Raw genomic sequence first — 22,284 nt, forward strand, 5'->3', positions numbered from 1 at the left:
CGTCCATCCTGAAACAACCCAGCAAATAAAGTTATATTTGATCAGAACCCTCACCGGGGACTTCTGTGGGGATGACAACCCGCTTTCCGCAATGATCATCCGAGCCCATCCGCCGTTCGTGATGCATTTACGGAGCACCATTCAAAGATTCACATCTTGACACATTCAATACTACGCTTGGTTGGGCCCTTTTGCGATTTGGGCTAAAGCTCTGTTTACCCGGCTCGTATTCCCCCAAGCTGGGCCATCGCTCTCTTTCTCGTTTCGACATGTCGTCTATCCTTTTTCGTACGAGTAAAATTACTCGAATGCCAAATCCAGCCAATCATATATACATCATTTTCCCCATTGCAGCCATTACAATCATCATATGCAATGCCATACCATGCCATGCTATTTCATGCAAACAAAATACACGTCTTAAGCAACCCATGCGCCAGATAATGAGATCGTCACATGCTCAGAGCCGCCGTATATTCTAACACCATGCCATCTTTGTTAACCGTGTCGTGTGAACCCACTTCTGTCGTCTAGCTGAGGAGCTCCTTGATGTCTTCAATCCGCTGGAGCTTCTTCTCTTCGTCGTTCATCATGCCCAATGACGTCGCGCTGCGGGAGCAGTTAGTCTTGCGATGCTTCAAAGAAAAGATCATCCACTTACATAAACTTCTTTCTGTCCTGGATCTTCAACATCCTCTCCTCCACACTGCCCCTCACAATGAATCTCTTGACAACCACTTCATCTTGTTGCCCTAGTCTGTGCACCCGATCAATCGCCTGCAACTCCACGGCATAACTCCACCAGGGATCCATCATAAAGACGCGCCCCGCGCTCGTGAGATTCAAGCCGACACCGCCCGCGCGCAGACTCATCAACATCACCACGAAGCCTTTGGCCTCTGTGAATTGCTGCAGCACCGCCGCTCGAGCTCGCTGCGTCATACTTCCATCTAGACGAAGAAACTTGACATTGGCGCGTGTAAGGGCAGCTTCGATGAGCGTGAGGAAAGACGTAAACTGCGAAAAGATGATGGACTTCATATATGGACGATCTCGACGTAGTGTTCGAAGCTCTGATATCAATGCGGCAATCTTGGCAGAAGAGGAGTTGACGCCGAGTCGCTGAAGACTAAAGCGAGGCTTTGCTGAAGCAAACGGTTCGTCAGTCTCATCCTGACGCACCACTTCAAACAAATCACGCTGGTTGATCGGCGTGCGGCAGTTGAAGCACTTTGGCACTCTGCCGTGATCCGTCTCGTGCTTGATAAAGTCCATCAGGCACTTTTTGCAGGCAGAATGCCAACATCCAGTGACAATCTGCTCATTCATCGGCTCGTCAAAGCATAGTGGACATTCCTTTTCGGACTCGTTACGGATCTCGTCCAGCGCGTGCGCTCCGTACGTCTGTCTGTCGTTGGTGGCTTCGTCTGTGATGGCAGTAAATTGCGTAATCAGTGACTCTAGATCCATATCGTCACCCAAGCCGGTAACGGCATCAGCTGCGGCGCCAGCCTCTTCCTCGTCGGCAACAATCTCTTTATTGCGGACAAGTACGGGATGACAGCATGATTGACGAAGACGCATAATCTGAGCAAAAATTGTCGTAAACGCCTTGAGCACCGTGCCTGCCTCGACGTTTTGCGCAAACGTATTCTTCACCTTATTGAAGATGTGGTCGTAGATATCTCGCTCCGTCTTGGATAGTTCTACCTCAACTATATCAATTTGTTTTGGTGGAAGCTGTACCAGGGGCTGGCCGTCTGGCGTTTTCATGTCTTTAGTTCTTCTGGTGACCAATGGCTCCAAAACTGTCTGAACCACGTCTAATGCGCGCACAAAGTCACCTGATTCAAAAGGTACCGTGATGAATGTCTTCCAGAAAGAAAAGTTGTTCCAGGGCTCAACACCCAGGAAGCGCACCAAGCTAAAGAGGTCTTCCAGTCTGTTGACAATCGGAGTGCCTGTCAATGCCCATCGGTGGTCGGCTGCAATCTCGTAGCATGCGCGAGCAGTCTTGGACGCCCTATTTTTGATGTAATGCGCCTCGTCGAGAATTACGCGGAAGAACTTGAGAGAGAAAATGCCCGTATGGAAGGACCTGTCGCCGTTCTTGGCGGCGATGCTGGTGAATTCCGACAAAACAACTCCGTAGCTGGTGATGACAAGGTCTGGGGCGTTGGAGCCGCTGCAGAGCGACTGCAGATTCAGTGCCTTTTCCGCACCGTAATAGAGCTGAATCTTCATCGTGCCCGGTAGGGAAGCCTTTTCAGCCTCACTCTGCCACTGTGACAACAGAGACATGGGGGCAACCACCAAGGTAGTGCAGGGAGCCTCCAACACGTTTGAAGAATTCTTGCCCAGCCGCTGGAGCTGGTTCAATCCGTGTTTGGGTGATGTCCTGGCTTGTTGTGAAGCCTCTGATCGGTGTGAGTGAATCAGGCTGAGCATCTGAATCGTCTTTCCCAGACCCATTTCATCAGCAAGAATACCGCCAAGACAGTGTTGCTCCTGGACCGGAAAGTCCAACGTCAGATCGCCAGAGTAAGGGTTGACATAGAACTGGGACTGCCCTTCTACCGTAGGGAGATCCTTGTCGTCAACATCCTTGACGGGCCATAGATATTCCTCCCAAAGCGGATGCATCGAGGGCTCCCTATGGCTCTGTTCGTCTTTTTCTTTGGCAATCATCCAGTGCAGAGATTGTCTTTGGTACGGGCGTAGTGTCATGGCAAAGGTGCTCGCTGGGTCGACCTCGGGCATGCTAAAGTCAAATGTCTGAGCCTTTTTATACAGGGCATCAAGTTGGTCTTGTTCGAGCTCTTCTCCTTCTTCGGCTTCCTCTGACGGCGATGAATTTCCAGATTCCTTGTTGCCATTTACGGCCGCCTTTTTCGAGTCCTTTTGCTTCTGCTCGTCCATCTCGGCGGCTTGAAGAAGCCCCTTTCTTCCATCCTTTGTTGCAGCATTGGCGACGACTGGCTGGAGATTGATCTCCTGAAATAGTCTGACCAGGGCAACCTGTCTGAGTCGAAGTTCTTTCTCTTGTGCTGTTTCAATCTGTTGTTCGAACCATGTAGCCGAGGAATCGTTTGCGGGCTTGAAGCTGCGGTCGAAAAACGCAGAGTCGAGCAAAGAACATCTCAGTTGGATGAAAATGGTGTCGTTTGTTCGTGTCCGCTCAGGGCAATACACACAAGTTCCTTCGAACTTGCAAATCTTTTGGTCCATCAGCGTTGACACCCAGTTGGCGGTATCTTTGGCCAGACGCCCGATTTCCTGGCCGCTCTGATTTGTAAATCGCACGATGACGTCGACTCGCCTCGAGGCGGCCGTGTTCAGCTTGACAGGAGTGGGTGGAGCTCCTAGTCGGGGTTTCGTCTTTGGAGGTGGAGGGGGCTGTATCTTTTGTCGTTCAATTTTGACCCTCTCGCCATGTCTCAGGAGATTTGTGCCACTGCGGGTAGCCCATCCCTCGACGCCAAAAGCACCAATGTATCGTGAGGTCGGCATGTTTCGTCGGATGGGAAGCGGGGAGGGCTGGCTCTGCAGATCGGATGATTGTGTTCGACTGGGGCCAGAGGCAGCGGGCTTCGACTTTAGGAGCTTCTTGTAGGTGCCGTCAAAGTACATGTTGACGGCTCGCTCGAGATTGTTGCCGCAATGTTGTTGGATAGTACGCAGGATGTTGGCGGCGATTTTGCATCCGACAAAGCTTTCAAACGTCTCCTTGTCAAATGTGACTGTTGAAGATTCATGCTGGGCTATGGGTTCGTTCGCTGTTGATGAGCCAGATGCAGACCCATTTCGAGGTAGCTCGGGTAAGACATCTCGGCTCTTCTCTTCAACCTTGACATTGACGCTTCTTCCTTCACTCTCCGGCTCCCAGTCGTCATCGGCCTCTTCTTTCCCGGTTATCTCTTCATCCTCGTCCTCCGTCTTGAAGAACCGCCTCGGTTCCAACGACGAGCTGAATTCGTGCTTGGGGCTAAACACCGGATCCGACGAGGGCTCGTCCGGGTCCTTGAAGAATCTGCGCCTCTTTATCGGCGGCTCTTGCGAGGATCCCAGCTCCATGCTGCTGTGGCGGGCCTCATTCGTGAATGTGACCGTTACAGTCCAGTGCAATCAAACCTGCCGCTAATCCGCTGGGAGACGCGCCGGAACTGCAGCAATGTCGCGACCGTGTAGAGAGGTCACATGACCGCGTCACGCCCATTTAAACCACTGCCCCATTTGTCCGTCGGCGTAATAGCCCAGCCAATCACGAGCTGGCCATATCTGGGCTCTCAAAGTTGCAGCTCTTTTTGTCGCACAATGCAATGCGACTCTCGCCGAGCCATCACCAACGATGGTGGCAGCTTGAGTGAAGAAGTTCCGGCCCGTTCCGCCGCATGCATCGTCCCAGCATCCTCACTCGAGGCAATGGCCTGAAAAGGCTCGTCAATGCTCCGCGGAGCCGTCGCAGCTACGTGACCGAGGCCGACGTCGAATCGGCTCGACGGTACTGCTTGAAGCAGCTTCAGTACGTTGATTACTGACTGGCATTGGCATTGTTCTTCAAAAAATATGTTTTTTTTTTCTAATCTTTTCCCGTCTGCAGGACAAGCGACTACGATGCTCACCTCATCCGCCGCTTCATGCCTCCTCCCGTCCAGGACACATACGCCGCCCTCCGCGCACTCAACCTCGAGCTCGTCCGGCTGCCCGAGATGGTGTCCAATCCCACCATTGGCGTCATGCGCATGAAATTCTGGCACGAATCTATCGACAAGACGTTTTCCGGGCAGCCTCCGCGCGAGCCAATCTGCATCCTGCTCCACCAGGCGCTGCAGCAGCTCTCACAACGGGCCGGCGGCTCGTCGACGACAAAGTCGATCAAATTCTGGGTCTCGCGCCTTATCCGAACGCGGGAGAGGCACATGGACAATCGGCCCTTCGCAACCCTGGCCGCTCTGGAAGACTATGCCGAGCACACGTACTCCACGATGCTGTATGCGACTTTGGCATCCATGCCGTTGCGGTCAATGCACGTGGATCACCTGGCCAGCCATATCGGCAAGGCGTGTGGCATCGTCGCTGTGCTTCGGGGAGTGCCCGTCCTCGCCGCCCCCGCGCAGCCCGTCCAGACGCCCTCCGGCCTCGAAACCCCGAACCGCAACCAGGCCCTGCTGCTGCCCCTCGACATCTTGGCCGAGGAGGGTGTCGTCGAGGAGCACGTCTTCCGGCAGGGCCCCAACGCGCCCGGGCTACAGGATGCCGTCTTCAGGGTGGCCACGCGCGCCAATGACCATCTCATCACAGCGCGGGAGATGCTCAAGAGGTTAAAAGCGGGGCAGGATCCCGGCCACGACTTTGAGCATCAGGGCGAGGGCGAGCACCAGTATCAGTATGACGAGGAGAGTGACACCACTCGCGATGTGCGGCGAGGCTTTGGCGTGCTCCTCGAGGCCGTCCCCGCGGCTCAATGGCTGCTCAACCTGGAAAAGGCCAACTTTGACCCGTTTGCCGTCAAGAGCAGCGGGTGGAGGCTGCCGTGGGGCATCTGGCAAGCTCTGTCCAAGGAGAGGATATAGATGAATGAATGAGATGATTCTGTAAAACAACAAACAATGTTTGCTACTTTGTGTGTAGCTGTAACAATAGTCATGTAATATTATGTATGAAATCCTCATTGAGATGAATCAATGCACCATTATACAGCTCATCCTCACAAACCCTCAACTCATCACATAACTAACCCACTAAGAGCGAGCTCCAAAGCGCCGGACCGTCTTCTGGAAGCCGTCACACCTTCACCACGGCAAAACCTCGGCATGGCAAGCCAGCTCAGAATTTCAACCAACCCATCCCGCAAAGGTCGCATGTCCCTCCCCAAACACTTCCTCCAGACTCTCCCCGTAGACTGTCGCAAAGATGCTCTACGAACTCATTGCCATTGTAAGCAAATCCTCCACTTTCCCTCGAAACAATTAATTCGAATCTTACTAACTTCATACTTTTTCTCCAGGTCCGGCCGGGCAACCTCATCGAGGTAAAAGAGTACGTCCTCATCACCAAAACCTCAACCTCAAACCTCCTCCTTCGTCCCTCAAAACCTCCTCCTTCGTCCCTCAAAACCTCCTCCTTCTTCAATATTCTAACGGGGTCCGTATAGAATCGCCCAAACAGTCGGCTCCCTCGTCCTCAAAAACGGCGGCGTCATCCGCGGCCTCTCCAACTGGGGCGTCTTCTCCCTCCCAAAACCAATCTCCATCCACCAGATGAAGCACACCCACGGCCACTACTTCGTCATGCGCTACGACTCCTCCCCGCGAGTGCACCACGACGTCCGTTCGACTTTACGTCTTGAGCCGCGCATGATTCGTGCCGCGCATGTTAAGCTTGGTGACGGCAAGCTTGAGACCGTGTCGAGGTTTGGGCCGCCCAAGTGGAGGACTCAGGGCAGCGAGGCGTAAATTAACGATTTTGTTCGAATTTCTTTTTCAACTTTTTTTGCTGGCGTGGAATCAAAATGATACAATTGGGAAGAGTGTACATACGCTAGAGAGGGGGATTCCCATATGCACTTTGCCTCGTGTAAGATTATGATGATATAAAAAAAGAGGTGGCATCGACCAGGGGGGCAAGGGAACCTATCATGCTTGGCGATATTGTTCGATTTTAGGGAAAAGGGAGATGAAGCATCCGGAATGATCCTGTACAAAAAACCCTTGGGTGTTTACGGAGAAATGATAAATGTCACATGTCAGAAGATCAATCTAGACGGTCCTTTTTCATATGAATAGCCATGTGGACGGTACAATGGAAAAAGACCACTATCAATTCATCTTTGGGTCAATCCGTGCTTCGTATAATGGTCGCTATAAGTCTATGACATTGCAAAATCGGAAGCTAGCCGGCCGAGGTATCCTCTCAGTCTCGCCTAGCAAGTCATCTAAGCCTGCCCCCTTTCCCTCGCGGGTGTCTGCATAATAAAAAAAGATGAAGATCCATCCCCGCCAAGCCAATAGTGTGCCCGATACGCAGTATCCCAGGCCGGTTGTTGTGTATGTGTTGGTCATCTAGCTTCACTGACCATCGACTTCCATAGTTTCGGGCTTTCCGATTCCCTTCTGCCTGCACCACTCGACAAAGTCGTCAATAACGCTTGGCCATGCGCCGTCTTCGCTCCAAAACGACAAGGATTCGTCGTTGACGCTCTTCAGGGCGAACTCCAAGATCATATTCCACATGTCCCTGTTGACAGATCGAGTCCACTTCTCGCCCAAGAATGTCTTCCACAGATCCAACCAGTCGTGCTTGCCCTTCCATTCCACGCCAGGTGCCGAGAAGAGCATGCTCCAGTAGATCAGAGCATTGTCCAAAGCCAGGGATTTCTGGTCCTTTTCACGACCAGCAACAAAGGCGTATTTGTAAACCTTTTTGAACAATGCCGTATCACGAGACAGCTCAGATATGAGTTTCCGTACATGAGCGGCGTGCTCTTGATGCGATGCCCCAGCCCTACCAACAGTAAGTACGTCTCTGCTTTAGAGCTGATGATTTGATGAGAGAAAATTCCGCCTCAAGACCTACCCGCTTGATTTCCAACCGTCAATGTAACCTGCTCTGGTGATTTCACCTACACTAGGGGCCTGCACCAGTTCCAGGACTACAAACAGTTCCGCGTTTTCTAGACTGACGTTGAGCTTTTCGCTCAGATAGCCCATAGTCGACTCCAGCTCCAGCTGGTCTTTGTCATCGGCTTCGTCATCTAACCAAGGGTGGTAAGCATACAACAGGCAACTCACGCAGGTAGCATAAAAGCTTACCCCTTAATGAGTCGAATAGAGAGTCCAGTTTCGCATCCAACGGAGAGGGACCCTTGGTCTCACTGGCCGAGTTCATGTAAAACCTAGATGCAGCATGTTAGCAGTTGGCGCCGAGCAAGCCGTGCATCTTGGGCTATGAGTGGCAAAGAGAGAAATGAGATTGTGCAACGCCACCACTAAGCAGCAGATTGCCAATGGTCCATCTTGGCCAAGGTAGAATCGACCTTTCGTGTGCAGATGTTGATGCTCGTCCCCGTTCATCCCAACCAGGAGTGAATAATACCGTCCGGATTGATCCTTGGTGGAGGTGTCGGCGCCATGATTCTCCCGTTTCTTCTTAGACAACCAATGGGGGACGGCCTTTGCGACTTTGGAGGGCAGATGATGTTTGACGCCTTTCCAACCCAGCATCATTCTGAGGCCCGATGCACGGGATGCATACGTCCCCGAAGCGCTGGGTCGTAGTCGGTGTCGTTGAAGTCGTCGTCGTTGTCGTCTAGAGTAAGACACCAGCCGGGAATTTTTATTGGTGATACGCGCGATATCAGATTTAGGGATGTTTAAAAAAGGCTAATGCGAAGAGTCCGGGTCGATCGATACCGAAGTGGTCACAGGAGGCCAAAGGTTTCCACGAGAAGAAGGGCGCAAATTAACGCAAAAGCCAAGGAGCGCGTGGACTTCGCGGGTTCGTCAAGAAGATGCTCTCAAGAGATCCGGGCACGCCAGGGAGCCAGGTAAATGGCAATAAGGCGTGCTTGAATATGGATGATTGAGGCATCCAGAAGCCAACAATAGGATAATACGATCTTGCAAGGTAGCATCTTGGCATGCTGTCGCTTTCTGACGTTTCTGTTTCAGTAGCATCGGCGGCGCTCGGCCATACTCTGGTGAGTGTCCGACAAGACGGGCGGGCTTCGCCTTAGTGGGACCCCCACAGTCAATCCACACCGATAACAACATTGGAAGCCTGGCGATGCATCATCTCACACGAAATTGTCCGAGAAGCGCCGTGAGGAGTCTGATTCGAGGAATATCCGACGGACTGGAAGGGGAGAGCCAGAGGAGGGGAGGGGGGAAGGGAAACATATTCGGGAAAACAAAGGCGGAGATTTGAGGCTCGGGAATAGCAGTAGTAGCAGTGATAAACAGACAAGCCAGGGGTTCACTTACGCATCCACGGCCTCGTTGAGCTTGTAGCCAGTCGACTTGAGATACTGCACACCACCTAAATTAGCGACCGAACAGACGGGTTGAGGAAACACCACTTTGGGATGCAGGACTGCTCTGCCGTGGGCCCCAGCCTCACGTCCAGCAGGCGCCAGAAGCCGAAAGGGCCGGCAGAGCAGGGTCAGCCTCATGCCAGCCTCATGCCCCAATTTAATTCCGGCCCATTGACCCGGGATGAGCCCAAGCGAGACGTTGTGATGCATGGAGGTGAGGGAGGGACCCCGTTGGCCGTTGGGCTCGGCCAGGTCACCGACAAGCACGAGGGAAAAGCAACGTTATCTGACATACCCGAGTCGCCTGACGTTCCGTGGCCCCGGTAAGGTTGACGAACTGTGCAAGTAGCACCTTTTGTTGCGCCGACGAAGGGGGAGGCATCGTGGCGGGAAGAGGAAGGTCGGCGAGGTGGGAGATTTGTCGGGGTCACACGAGGACCTTGAAGGAGCTGTAGCTGTCGAATAAAGCACCGAGTGCCCCGAACGATCGTAGGCCGTGGTTTCGTATGTAGGTCGTTGGTCGCTGGTCGCTTGTTGCTGGTCTGACGCTTAGCCTCTGCCAGCAGGAGACGAGATGCTGCTGGCGAGTGCGAGTGTGTCGATCGATCGTGCGTCGTCGTCGTCGGTACAGGTGGCCGTTGTCGACGAGTCGTAGCCTGTGAATGGGTGATGGGTGGCGGAGAGCGGTTGTGCACGCCGAGAGCAGCTGCAGAGGACACCAAGACGGCGAGTCGAGTGCGTCTGTCCGCTATGAGATGACGGCAAAGAGAGGACAGAGGGTCGAGAGGATGCGGGGGAGGAGGGGAGGATGCTCGCAGCTTGGTGGTTTCTGCCTTGCTTGTGACAAAGGGCAGAGCAGAGCAGAGCAGAAGAGCGGGCTTGGATCGACTCACGCAAGGCTGCGATGGTGGGGTTTAGGTACTAACCTTGGAGGAGCTTGGGCGGCTAATTGGCTACAGGCGGCGGCTCAGCAGGTTGGGCACCTAAAACTGCCTCAATACAGAGGGCGAGGCTTGGTGTAATCGCAACTTGTAGGTGGTGAGGGCCTTGAACCTTGAATCTCCAGCTGCCATTTTGGACATTGAGCTTCAATAAGCGTCACGACTGGATGCTGCCTCAGGTTTCATTGGATCAGATTTATTTGAACCTACGTAGAGCTCAACTATGAATTACGGGCAGTTGGACGAGTCACTGGAGCTCACATGCGTCCAAGTTGCATGCCGTTCAGCTTGGGAGAATCCCCAGCCAGTCTCACCCAGTATACTACTGTAAGCCGAAATGCAAGACATCACGGTGCTTGTGAAGATCTGCCGATCCAGTACGTGTACCTGGTACTCGAACATGAGTGGGACTGTATCCAAAATGTTGCAGATACAATTGCCCAGAGCAAAGCATAACGCTGCTACTTTCAAACATTCAACGTTGTGATACTTGAATGCATTCTCTCGTACAGAGCACAGCGTTGATTCACTCTAGCAAGTAAACTATCGGTATCATCATCGGAGCGTCTAATAGAGTACAAAGAGCCGGGCATCGTCACAAACAGTGAATGAGTGCAACAACATTGATGCCACACTGTACAGCTACCACTACTTAACCCACTGTAACCGCAGACTCCCCACCGAAAACACAGTATCAACTCCCTTTAGGCACTTCAATCAACGCGCTTTAGTTGTGTACAAGCACTGAGACGCGTCTAGCCTCTGTGCTGGTATCGCAGTGCTCCATATCCACTATCGAGCATTCACACAGACATATAGTGGCTGCTTCATGCATCTTTGTGTGCATGATCCGGGCCAAACCAGCATGTCATGAGCCATGGCATCGCACTCTTCAGAGGATGAAGGTTACGGCTTCGACCCCTCGGTGCCGTTCAAGGGCGTCATTGTCTGCTGCACCAGCATCCCGCCTGACCAACGGGTTCGTCTTCGTCTTCGTCCCAGCAACGCCATCACCATCACCAACCCTTCTGCTAACCTCGCCGCCAACAGACAGACATTGCCCAAAAGGTGGCCGAGCTCGGCGGCCTGCACAAGTACGATCTCACCCCCGACGTGACGCATCTCGTTGTCGGCGATTACGACACGCCCAAGTATCGCCATGTCGCCCGCGAAAGAGTCGACATCAAGGCCATGGACGCCGCCTGGATCAACGCCGTCAACGAGCTGTGGAAGAATGACGAGGAATTCGATTTTGTCGCACTGGAAAACAGCTATCAGCTAAAGGCGCTGGAGACGAGCGGTGTTGAGCCCTCGTCGCAGGAGGAAACCTCGCCAGCTGCGCGGGGATCGCTGCTCATCTGCTTGACGGGGTTCGGCGACACCAGGGACCAGATTGCAGAGATGATTATGCAAAACGGCGGTCGCTATACCGGGGATCTGACCAGGCGATGCTCGCATCTGATTGTCAGCAAGCCAGAGGGCAAAAAGTTTACAGCGGCAAAGTCGTGGGGGGTACACACGGTTACTCTGGATTGGCTCGAACAAACTGTCGCACGCGGCATGATCTTGGAAGAAACAAAGTTTGATCCGCTATTACCTGCGGAAGAGCAAGGCGTTGGCGCATGGGTCAAGAAAGATCCAAAGAGGTCAGCCTTGGGGAAGAGGGCAAGGTCGGCGGTGCTGAACGGAGGGCCAGATGAAGGCATGAGGAAGTTGCGCAAGACTGCCAGCATGAAGCTGAGCTCGCAGAGAAACGACCTCTGGGGCGACATACTCGGTCGGTCTGCGTCAAGAGAGTATTCGTTTGCCCACGAGAATCCTCCCGGAGCACCGACCTTGGGTCCTGATCCAGCCGCTGCTTCAGCAGATCCTCCGATACCAATCTCTGAAGTTCCCACGCAGCCCGGCTACTCTCTCCAGGAGGACCAGGGCGTCTTTGCCAATTGCGTTTTTGTCGTCCACGGATTCCCACAGCAGAGAGCAACCATCCTGGAGCAGACAATCGCCACCCTCAGCGGCACAATTGTCTCGTCGTTGCAATCCCCAGCTATGCTATCCCAGCCGACAGACCCCGAACACTACCGATTCCTCATCGTCCCCCAAACCTCCCAACCCGACACACATCCCAAAGTGCCAAACGAGCACATTCACATCATTACCGAATTCTACATCGAAAACTGTCTGCATAACAAGCGATTCTTCAATCCCAATGAACAGGTCCTCGGGCGACCGTTCCCCCTGTTCCCCATCCCCGCGTTTTCAAGCATAACCGTGTGTAGCGCCGCGTTTACCGGCATAGAGCTCAATCAAGTTGCGAGGAGCGTAGCCCAGCTGGGAGGCAAATACGAAGAATCATTCCGGCGGTCAACAAACGTACTCGTCTGCAAATCTCTCATGTCAATGCGGAGAGAAAAACTAAAGTGCGCGCTCGACTGGGGCGTGCCCGTTGTTTCGGCAGACTGGCTGTGGGAATGCATATCCAGCGGCAGTCTGGTTCCCATTGAAGACTTTGTCTACCCCGAGATCAAGAAACGGCGCGTCAAGCGAGACCCCTTTGTCAACGAAGAAGACGATGCTGCGCCGGAAAAGCCGCTTCGAAGGGCGCCAGAGGCGAAACCCGCGGCAAAGCCTCCCAAGCAAAGCGTCGACACCGCAGCCTTTGACAAAGACTTGCCTGGGAAGAGCCGCGCCAAGCAGACGCTCGAGTCTATCACGTCAGCAGACTTTCTGACGGCACGAACCCATCCGGTCAACACTTTGTGGACGGCCGACACGCCTCCTCTGACTGAGCTGTCGTCGGCCGCGCTCAACGTGTCGCCAAAGCTGCCGGCAGCCAAAACTCCCCTTTCTCGCATCATATCCGCGCCAGCAAAGCTGCCCCAACCCCAGGAACAATCAGTCCCAGCACCTTCTCGTCCTACTTCAGCCTCTGAGCCCAGAGAGCTATCCGCACCACAACCTAAGCAATCCCCTGAAGCAGCCCCTGAAGCAACAAAACAAGCAACAAAACAAGCACCCCCCGAAGCCCCAACAGAACAAGAGCCATCCGCCGACCAAGTTGAAAAACAACGCCAGCTTGCTGCAGCAGCCGAGCTTCGCCAAGGCCTCACATCAGCCCTCTCCGACCTCATACCCCCTCTCACATCCACCTCCCTCGCCAACTCCAATTCCGCTCCTCACCAACAATCCGGCCCTCGTGCCCTCGGTCGTCGTCGCCACAAGATCCTCGGTCGCGCTATTAGCAACGCTTCTAATGCTAGCAGCGCCGCCAGCATCGACAGCGCTGCTCTTCCTCCACGGGCGCTGCAGGACGAAGATGTCGATGAGGAGCGGTTGCAGAGACAGTCTCCCCCCGCGACGCAGCTTGAATACCGTGATCCTGAGGCTATGGAGACGAAAGCCATGCTAATGAGCAGGATGACCGGTGCCGTGGAAGCAGCACCACCAGAGATTCTCGGCCGCACAAGGTCTTCCAGGAGAAAGTAGAATACTGGGGGAAATTGATATGTTCCATGTGTTTCAATGTTGGAAAACAAAAAGGGTATGATAGAAGGGGGAGCATATAATGATGGGAACCTACGTTTTCTTTTGGGCGATGAGTGTGAAAATTAAGGGGGGACATGTATGGGATATCGGGTACGGACTTATGAATTTAACTTGGGAGCATTAATACACGTATACAAATTATCTCGCCGCTTTGCGCCTGGAGTGAATTGAAATCGAAATAATATTCACCAACGGCTATCAGATATTGAATCACGAGCATTAATTCACTGAATGTACACACCCCGTTCCATTATACAACATACAAACAACCAATAGCAACATCACATAGAGCAACATCATACAACTTACACAACATCAGACACAATATCATCATACAACATGATGAACAGTAGCGTCACAGACAAGATTATCACAAACAGTCACGCAATCTCTCAAACCCATAAAAACCTTCTAATATATTCATTCCCCCCAGAACTTCTATGTACACCACCCCCTTAACCAACACTCTTCCCCACCAAACCCTAGGCTCGTTGAAGAAGCCATACGCGAAAGGAGATTATATAGACAACAAAAAACAGCATCATTTATAGCGTCTTAGGAAATAAGCGCCAGCAGCCAACAAGCGAAACAAAAACCATGAGCCAAAGCTGTCCACCCATCCTGAATAGCTTTATCCCTAAAGATCAGCGCATGTCCCTCCCCACTCCAATCCCAAGGCCAAACAAACCTCCAAGGACGGAAAAAAACAAAAGACAAAAGAATATATAACAAAGAAAGAAGAAAGGCAACCGAGTTTTCCCACTGGGTATCTATAAGTCATCTCCTAACGCGGGAAAAAAGCACCCCCTAAAGAAAAAACAAAAGAAATAGAGGGAAAAAAAACAGACGAAACATGTCTTTCGCCTAGTTTTCGAGAGAGATCATTTAACCTCCCAAAACGCATTATGTTGAAAAATGAAAAGATGGATCAACCGACTCAAACCGACAGCCTCAAAGCCGCAAATCTGATCCACCAAGACGCCCGCAGCCCCTTGAAAGAAAAAGACTCAAATGAGATCCAGATGCTCCCGTCGTATACCGTAACTAATAGGCAACTGGCAGCTTAGACGAAGAAGCCGGCCTCCTATGCTCGTCTCCCGCAATCTCCTCATCTCTCTCCGACAGCTGCTCCGACTGCATGACTGCCCAGCGATGCTGCAACTCTTCTCTACACCAACACCGTTAGTCCCATGATTCTTCAACCCAAATGGAGAATAATACGCGATGATAACTTACTGAGATCCCTCAATGGTCCTAATCCCCATCCTCTCAAGGACCCGAATCAACCTCTTGAGCGTCCTCTCCCTTCTAAACGACACAAGCACATCTCCTCTAGGCCGTCCATCTCTCGACGCAACCTGCATGCTGCGCTCACTCATGACCAAATGCGCCTTGAGCACCCTCCGATTCCAAACAACGTCCACCAAATCATCCAACCGCACATCAAAGTTAATAGGCTCCCTAATTCTTCCCCACTGCACGGGATGTCCCTCCTTCAGAATCTGGTGCTCCAAGATTCGGCCCTCTTTCATCCAGTGCAAGTACTGCGTCACGCGGGGCGAGCTCGTGTATAGCCGCGTTTTGATCTGGTCCACCCGAAAGTCGGTTTGCGTGATGGGTGCGCCGCTCCAGAGATCAGTATCGGTATAGTCCTCAGTGTCTTCGACGAGTGTTCTATACGGTCGAATAGATGGAGATAGGGTCCTAGCACGTTTTGTGATTGGGCCTCCTGAAGTTGGAGACTCGGACGCCATCATCGCGCCGTCGTTGCCGCCCTCGGATGTCAAATCCGTGGACGACCTGTCGTTGTCTCCAGGGGCTCCAGAATTGGAATAGATGCTCTTTCGTTTCTGCTGGGATTGTGAATGAGAGGCATCGTTGGGTGCGCCACCACCGCGACGGCTCGCCCTGACGCCTGATGGTCGGCCAATGTTTTTGAACCCAGACTTGGTTCGTAGTGCGGCCAGCTTAGGGTCGTTGTAGAAATTATGAATGATTCTAGACACGTTAAAGGCAGCTCCCTGCTCAACCCACAGCTCATGCAGACGCTGGCGCATCCACTCCAGGGGGTGAATGTCGAGTCCGTATTTGGCCAGCTCGCTCAGCGTCTCGCACAAGCGGAACAGGGTATCGTACGAGGTAATGCTCCCCTTGCCAGACGTAGTGTATTTCTTACTCAGGAGCTGGTAAGGACTAATCTCGCCTTCGTCCAAAAACTCGAGGATTTTCAAGCCGCGATTGACTTGTCGTCCCAGCTGGAATCTGGTAGAGGCCTTGTCTACGCCCTTGTCCTTTGATTCCATGGCCTGCTGGTGCTTCTCCCGCCACTGATTTAGCGGCGTCTCGATTAAGGCTCTGATATCGGGCCACTTAGGATCCCAATATGGGTGGCTTGGGTCAATCTTCTCCAGAGGAACGCCCTCTATGATTTCTGGATGAGTGTACACTTTGCCGTTGTGTCTTAGAGAGAGGGTCTCGCGAGTGATTTTAGGCAGGTCTGGCTCGTCCAGATTATCTGATGGCTGAGGTGAAGCCTCCATCGAGCGTGGTGTAGGAGTGTTGAGATCCTGGGACGATGGCCGGCTCGGGACGTTTGCTGGCGTGAATCCCGTGCTAAAGGGGTATGCTCGAGACTCTGGCCGGTCCTTGGGGGTCAAGAGCTGCTCTGTTTGGTAAAAGGCCGGTCGGCTAGTAGGCAAACCTCGCCTCTCTGATACTGTGGGCTTGACTTCGTCGCTGTGCATAGACCTGGCGCTGACTGCTTCAGCAACACCAGCGGCAACGGCGAGCGCCTCCTCCGTAGCCAGCTGTTTTCTAGTCTGCATCTGCTGTTCTAAATCCCGCCCTTGGCTATCGTCTCGGTCAGCAACCGCCTGGTTCACATCTGCCTCTTCTTCAGGCTCCCGAGGTGTGTCTGTTAATATCCCCCTTTTAGTATCGCCGTCTTCTCGTAGTGGTGGTGGCGGTGGAGAGTTTGTCTCCTCAGCGGTTCCGTTTACCGCCTGCCTTGAGGAACTATCCCCGTTGGTCATGTCTTTTGAGGCTTGTTCATCTTCTCGAGGGGTCCCCTCAGAAGAGACCTCTTCGTCCGCAACAGGAGATTCTCCCAGACCGCGGTCCCTGCGCAGAGCCGCTCCATGGCAGCCCTGGCGATTCCACTCGCAGTTGCCACACTTTTGAAAAAGCGGCCCGCCAATGATGATGCAGTCGTCAAAGGCGCCTTGGTTCTTGTCGCAGGAGATGCACCGTTGGGCCTGGACCTCGCCAATGGCTTGGATCATGCAGGAGAGCCACTTGACACCCTTTGCTTCTGTGTGCTCGTAGATGCCAGCGAGGTGGTCAGTGGTGAACTTGCGTCCGCGGCGAATCTTGACTGGACGCTTGATGGGCAGGCCCAGGATGGCCTTGACCCATTGATTCCACGGCTCCGTCTTGTTAATGGGCCCGATGACTCGGCCGTCGGCGTCAACGAGGTCAACAAGAGCCTCGACTGGCTCCTGCAAAAGTCCCTTGAACGAGGACGACGGCACGATGGGGGTGATGGGCGTCTTTGCCGCTACATTACGGGTGACTACGGCGGGCCGCTGCGGCAGATCGTTCCAGTATTCCACGCCTTCCATCTCGGTGGCATCGCTGTCGGTGGTTTCTCGTGGGGCGTCGGCGGTTTTAGGGATGGCTTGATCGTCTCCAGACTCAGCTCGAGCTTTGGCCGCAGCATCTCGCTTTTCCTGAAACCAGCGAATCATGGTCTCGGTGACCTTTTCCCTCTGCTGCAGAAAGTCTTGCTCCTCATGGCGATACTTTCGCTCAATGGCAAGTATAATCTCGGTCCTTCCATCGCATTCGGTGACGACGGCGGCCAGCTCCTTGTCGACTTGGCTCAGCTCCAGGGCGAGCCTCTCGCGGACCTTGCTCAGCTCATTGCGCTTTCCATCCAGTTTGCCCAGCTCGACTTTTGCGTCTGTCAGGGCCAGCTGGTACTCTCTCTCCTTTTCTGAATGCTGAGCTGCTTGCTTGGCGTTAAAGTCTCTCCAGAATTTGCCCTCAGCCTCGTCCCAGACGAACTTGTGCTCGTGGGCAGGGAGGTGCTCCCACGTGGACGCCTCGTCCATGCTCCTTGCTTTGATTGTTTTGGCTTTTCCGTGTTTTTCTCCCTGGCAAAACTGTTGTGTGTGCTGTCGATGAAAGAAAAGAAGCGGGTGTTTGAAATGATAGGGTGCGAAGCAAGCAATCCGTCGTAGTGCCGGATCGATATAGGTAGATTGGAATTATGAAAATCGGCTTCTTTGGTCCCCGTCCGGCTATGTTTCTTTCAACGCAGAAAAGGGCGGTCCTGGTAACCAATGTAAATCAGGTATGAAAATGAAAAAGCGGCGTCTCAGCGCGCTACAGCCAGCCTGCAGGAGAGTCTTGTTCTTATCGTCTTAGTCCCCGAGTGATGTAAGGGAGGCTCAACCATAGTCTCCCGTGGATCTCGACGCTATGATGTGCTTTGTAGCAGCCGGCAGCTCTTGTTGTTTCAAACGGTCTAGACCATGACAATCAATGGCGATGACAATGCGAGAATCGTGGCAGTGGAAGGAATCATATAAGCAGGGCGCGTGGGTGTCGCATGCGGCGATGCTTGGCTATAAGTTGTTTGAGTCCAGGACCAAGCGGACCAAGGTGGGGAGGGGTGTGGATTGATTTTGGCAGCGAAAGCTACGCCTAGTCATCATGGTTAGTCACCAGACAAATAGTCGAACAAGAGTCCGGGGTGCAGTTGGGGGGTGTATAGAGAGAGGAATATCAAAGGGGAGGTGAGTTGAGTTGAACCGAGGCGATGCATGTGGAGATGCAAAGGCAAGGCCAGGCCAGGGTTTGTGAGATGTGAGAGCAGCCCGGTTGGAAACTTGGAGGTGTACGAGTATGTACACGTACAGTCCACGTAAACACGTACGAGAATAGAAGGAGAAGGAGAAGGAGAGTCGATGGAAATGGTGTTGAACAAGGGACAGGGGAAAGGTTGTGGTGTGGACTGAGCGGGAGGAGCCAAGAGTCAATGCATCTCAGACGCAGATGCAGAAGCAGGGCAGAGAGACAAGAGACATAGACAGGGTAAGGGGTATGACAGGAAGGATCCAAAGACAAGGCAAGACAAGACAAGAGGCCAATGTCAGAGTCAGATCAGAAAAGAAAACGGCCGAAGCCCCATGAGCCGGCTGCGTGTGCCGAGATGCGGGATACGGGTTGAAGGAAGATACGATCAATGCTCGCACAGGCACAGGCACAAGGCACCAGCCGCATCGAGAACAAAGACCCCATGGCATAGCCGCATGGACGAAACGGAAGAGCAGTGCAGTTCTACTAACCTGGCGGGCGGTTTTCATATCTCGTATTACTGATCAGAGTCGATCCAGCCGGCTGTCGAGGAATCCGGCTCCACTGAGGTTTTATATATCGTCTGGATACTAAGCTTGCTGACCTAGTCTGGGCCCAAACGCAAAAAGTCCGACTCAGAGCGGAAAACTGGGAGTGTCGCGGGCTGGGCTGGGCGTTGGAGTAAGCGCAAAGGAGCGAAGGAAGATAGCTGGAGAGAAGGGCGTTGGATCGCTGCAAGGGGGTTCGGAGGATTTGTTTGTTTGTTTGTCTGTAGGAGAGACAAGATGAAAAGGAATAGTAGGTGAAGTGAAGTGAATAGTAAAAAGAAGAGGAGAGGTGAGGAGAGGAGAGAGAGAGGAAAGGAGGGAAGAAGGAAATATGGCCGAATATGGGGTGATGCAAGAAGAGAGAAGATGAGAAGAGGAAGATGCACAGGCAAGGAACGAACGCACTTACGGGGCAATGGCAGATAGGATGCGGAACGTGTTGCGCTTCTTGTCACCTGCCAACAGCTGATTGATAGGTGGGATTTACAGCACGGGAGGATTTGGATCAGGATGGATTGGATTGGATTGGATTGGGGGGGAGAGCAGAGCGAGAACGAAGAGAATCGATACGGAATTTCCGCTGAATAATGCAGCGAAACAAGAAACAGGGCCAGAAATTAATAAACAATTTGATTTGATGTGGAAGCTAGTCACTGCAGAGGAAATAGTACAGTATGTACTCGTAATGTAGTTTCGAAAATGAATCCAATGCAGTTTAATCTGATAGGTAATAAAATATTAACGACAACAGGACTGAGGAAAAAGGAAAAAAGGACCAGACCTGCCCAGAGCGGGTACGTACTTTGTTGGTCCGGGTCCGGGTATGTCCCTTGTGTGGACGGCGAACTGAATTGGCTGTACAGTACCTGTACTTTTACTTCAGTGGACGATAGTGCCGGATGGATGCCCGTTCAGCGCACAAAAAGGGATAATGCCGACCGCTGAGTTGGGCAAAGGGCCCCTAGGCTTGGCGAAGCGATAGCCTAACGTCGTATCCCTCGTAGTGGCTTCTCGGGTCTTGTCTTGGGGGGGGGTGCACAGCCTGGACTATCCTATCAGTTGAGACGCCGTCCGTCTTCGTCTTTTCTTTCATCTGGGCTTCCATTCGTCTCCTCCCCCCCCCCCCCCCCNTTCCACTGTAAACTAACGGGTTTAGGCTTTTATTTCTAAGTGTCATCATTTTTTTGGGTTTTATTTTATTTTATTTTATTTTATTTTGTCTTCTTCGTCGGAAACCGCTGCAATTAATTGGTCAAAAGTTCCGCCCTCCCCCAGTTCTGACACTAGCTAGCATGGCATGAGGCATGGCAAAGAGACGCAAAGAAAAAAAAAAAAAAGGCCGTTTGACATGACAAGTTGGCCCGTCTAGGCAATTGTAATTCCCGGCGGCGTTGGGGACGGATTTTACGGCACCCACTTTGTCCTGCATTTCCGACTGCAAATACGCTGGCTGGGCTGGGGGGGAGAGAGACGGATGCTCACTCATACTCATAACGGCCAAGCCAAAACCCTGGAGGGGGGACGAAAAGCGCAAAAGCTTCTTTTTCGGGGTCCCCTGTCGAATGCCAAGCTTGAGAGAGAAGGTTATGAGCAAACAAGGCGCAAAATAACATAAGCCATTGATCAAATAGCTCAGCATAGCTCAGCATAGCTCAGCATAGCATCAAGCATTTACATACTGTACAGACAGTAGAAGTGACCTGACCTGAGCTTGGAGAAGTGAGATAAGATTTGGGGGAGAGCGTTGAGGCTAAGGTAAAAACGAGAGGCACTTTGTCAGCACGAAAATCAGCATTGATCCATCCGCACCACTCAGGACTGCAGCTTTTCTTTTTCGCCCTTGATTCCGTCACGAGACGATAGTAATGCAAATTAAGCAATGAAATAAAAATGAAATAAAATAGAGAATGAGAGAAATAGAGAATGAGTCAAAATGCAACAGCGGAACAACATTCGCTGCGTGCTGACTAGGTCATGTAGATTGCGATCAATCCGACACGAACCGAGGCTACATGTAGTTGGAGGGAGCTAGGAAACAAGCTGCAAATGGCCATCGCCACGCCTCAATTGGCTCTCGTACAATCAAGCCGCTAACTGTCTAGTCCAGTATAGTAGACACACGTACGTATTGACTCATCATCTCTCTGCATTCGTCCGTCGTTGCTCGTCCGCCCATCCGTCCGTCTCCTTCGTCTCTATTGCGGCCTCTCCAGCCCATGTCAAGCACCAGACCAGACACTAATCCGCGCCTATAATACGAGAATGGACACCAATACCCGGAATCCCTCCAACATGCAGAGCACGACACTTGTACTATCGTCGCTCGTACTCACACCAATCGAATACTTACCCGTACTCTCACCTCACCTCAACCTATCCATCTATGCAAATCAAACCAAATCCGCCCAGCTCAGCAGCACAAAGTGGCACCAGCAAAAAAATCATCGCCTCAGCTCCCTCACCCGAGTCATTCAAAACTCTTCGGCCTCGCTATAAACAACGAAATGAAATTGCCCTTCTCAAGTGCCGCCGTTCGCCTTCTCCGCTCGCTGTCCGCTCGTTGTCCGCTCCCCTCGCCTCTTGTCTTGTCTTGCTCTGTCCGTCTGGCTCTCGCCATTTGACTTCTCTCACGCTCTCGCTCTCGGCCTTGCCTAGTCTCGTCCTCTTCCATCTCGCTCTCGCAGCTCCTGTCGAATCCGGGCAAAGAGCAGCAAGCCAGACATACCGCTGGCCCCATCTCCGGACCAATTGCGCGTGCCGGACCGTTGATCCTTGTCTCCCCATCCCCAACTCGGTCTCTAGCTAATCGTAACTGACGACTACCGCACTCGAGGCTTGTCGAGTCTCGTCTCTACCGTATTACTGTCTACTCTAGATTTAGATCCTCCTGCCATCGTATCATCCTTCACTTCATTCTCTCTGTATCTGTCAAAACGCCATGTCTCGACACTCAGCAGCGGATCCCGCACGCGCCCCTTCACACAAACCCAAAAACTCAAAAAGCACGCCTCCCCTGCTTGCAGCTCCGCCAGAGGCTCTGCTTTCACGACAAATTTGCTAGAAAATTATGGGCCGGAAGCTTCAACCGCCTCTCACTCACTTCACTCACATCACAAACAACTTTTTGTCTTTGCCTTTGAGGCTGGGGGAGGTGATGATCGTCGCTGTTCCTCATGCAGTTTAGCCAAAGGCGATGTGCGCAACGCTTAATCCAACGCGGCCCAACAAAAACCCTTGAAAGCTTGTCAGACATTGACTGCGGTATTCCGCATTTCTTTTACGAGTACTCTCTCATTCTCTCTCTCTCTTTTGTGATTTTTGTTGTCTAAATCCTACCGGCAGCTTATTTCCTCTTTGA

At 52.6% G+C, this 22,284-nt stretch overlaps 7 protein-coding genes across 7 annotated transcripts; 3 read left to right on the forward strand and 4 right to left on the reverse strand.

The window, feature by feature from the left end:
- Nucleotides 1–530: 530 nt before the first annotated feature.
- M431DRAFT_10724 (hypothetical protein) lies at nt 531–4,074 on the reverse strand (the record flags this gene model as incomplete). Its single annotated transcript, XM_024911643.1, has 2 exons — nt 531–609; nt 662–4,074. The coding sequence occupies 2 exons, from the start codon at nt 4,072–4,074 to the stop codon at nt 531–533; spliced, it is 3,492 nt and encodes a 1,163-aa protein (XP_024768182.1).
- Nucleotides 4,075–4,391: 317 nt separating this feature from the next.
- On the forward strand, nt 4,392–6,455 carry M431DRAFT_99782 (hypothetical protein; the record flags this gene model as incomplete). The annotated part of the gene is made up of 5 exons (XM_024925194.1): nt 4,392–4,522; nt 4,601–5,507; nt 5,902–5,937; nt 6,008–6,039; nt 6,155–6,455. The coding sequence occupies 5 exons, from the start codon at nt 4,392–4,394 to the stop codon at nt 6,453–6,455; spliced, it is 1,407 nt and encodes a 468-aa protein (XP_024768183.1).
- A 612-nt stretch (nt 6,456–7,067) lies between these two features.
- M431DRAFT_99574 (hypothetical protein) lies at nt 7,068–9,413 on the reverse strand (the record flags this gene model as incomplete). The annotated part of the gene is made up of 6 exons (XM_024925167.1): nt 7,068–7,503; nt 7,576–7,753; nt 7,812–7,894; nt 8,095–8,226; nt 8,982–9,025; nt 9,327–9,413. The coding sequence occupies 6 exons, from the start codon at nt 9,411–9,413 to the stop codon at nt 7,068–7,070; spliced, it is 960 nt and encodes a 319-aa protein (XP_024768184.1).
- Nucleotides 9,414–10,724: 1,311 nt separating this feature from the next.
- On the forward strand, nt 10,725–13,809 carry M431DRAFT_535446 (hypothetical protein). Its single transcript, XM_024920954.1, has 2 exons — nt 10,725–10,951; nt 11,023–13,809. Exons 1-2 carry the CDS (start codon nt 10,850–10,852, stop codon nt 13,456–13,458), a joined length of 2,538 nt encoding a protein of 845 aa, XP_024768185.1. The 5' UTR covers nt 10,725–10,849; the 3' UTR covers nt 13,459–13,809.
- Nucleotides 13,810–14,562: 753 nt separating this feature from the next.
- Nucleotides 14,563–17,630, reverse strand: M431DRAFT_500972 (hypothetical protein; the record flags this gene model as incomplete). The annotated part of the gene is made up of 2 exons (XM_024917973.1): nt 14,563–14,686; nt 14,755–17,630. The coding sequence occupies 2 exons, from the start codon at nt 17,628–17,630 to the stop codon at nt 14,563–14,565; spliced, it is 3,000 nt and encodes a 999-aa protein (XP_024768186.1).
- A 2,402-nt stretch (nt 17,631–20,032) lies between these two features.
- M431DRAFT_324743 (hypothetical protein) lies at nt 20,033–20,793 on the reverse strand. The gene has a single exon (XM_024914324.1). The coding sequence runs from the start codon at nt 20,563–20,565 to the stop codon at nt 20,179–20,181; it is 387 nt and encodes a 128-aa protein (XP_024768187.1). The 5' UTR covers nt 20,566–20,793; the 3' UTR covers nt 20,033–20,178.
- Nucleotides 20,794–20,954: 161 nt separating this feature from the next.
- Nucleotides 20,955–21,851, forward strand: M431DRAFT_324746 (hypothetical protein). Its single transcript, XM_024914325.1, has one exon. It carries the CDS (start codon nt 21,310–21,312, stop codon nt 21,730–21,732), a length of 423 nt encoding a protein of 140 aa, XP_024768188.1. The 5' UTR covers nt 20,955–21,309; the 3' UTR covers nt 21,733–21,851.
- Nucleotides 21,852–22,284: the final 433 nt, after the last annotated feature.

The sequence above is a fragment of the Trichoderma harzianum genome (assembly GCF_003025095.1).
Source record: "Trichoderma harzianum CBS 226.95 unplaced genomic scaffold M431scaffold_24, whole genome shotgun sequence".
NCBI classification, from domain to species: Eukaryota; Fungi; Ascomycota; class Sordariomycetes; order Hypocreales; family Hypocreaceae; genus Trichoderma; species Trichoderma harzianum.

What these genes read in the sequence shown, in the direction of transcription:
- M431DRAFT_535446 (XM_024920954.1), top strand. Translation starts at nt 10,850, where the DNA reads ATGGCATCGCACTCTTCAGAGGATGAAGGTTACGGCTTCGACCCCTCG. An exon ending in GCATCCCGCCTGACCAACGG is followed by an intron (nt 10,952 to 11,022) that starts GTTCGTCTTCGT and finishes CGCCGCCAACAG; the next exon opens with ACAGACATTGCCCAAAAGGT.
- M431DRAFT_324743 (XM_024914324.1), bottom strand. Translation starts at nt 20,565, where the DNA reads ATGCTGAGCTATTTGATCAATGGCTTATGTTATTTTGCGCCTTGTTTG.
- M431DRAFT_324746 (XM_024914325.1), top strand. Translation starts at nt 21,310, where the DNA reads ATGCAAATCAAACCAAATCCGCCCAGCTCAGCAGCACAAAGTGGCACC.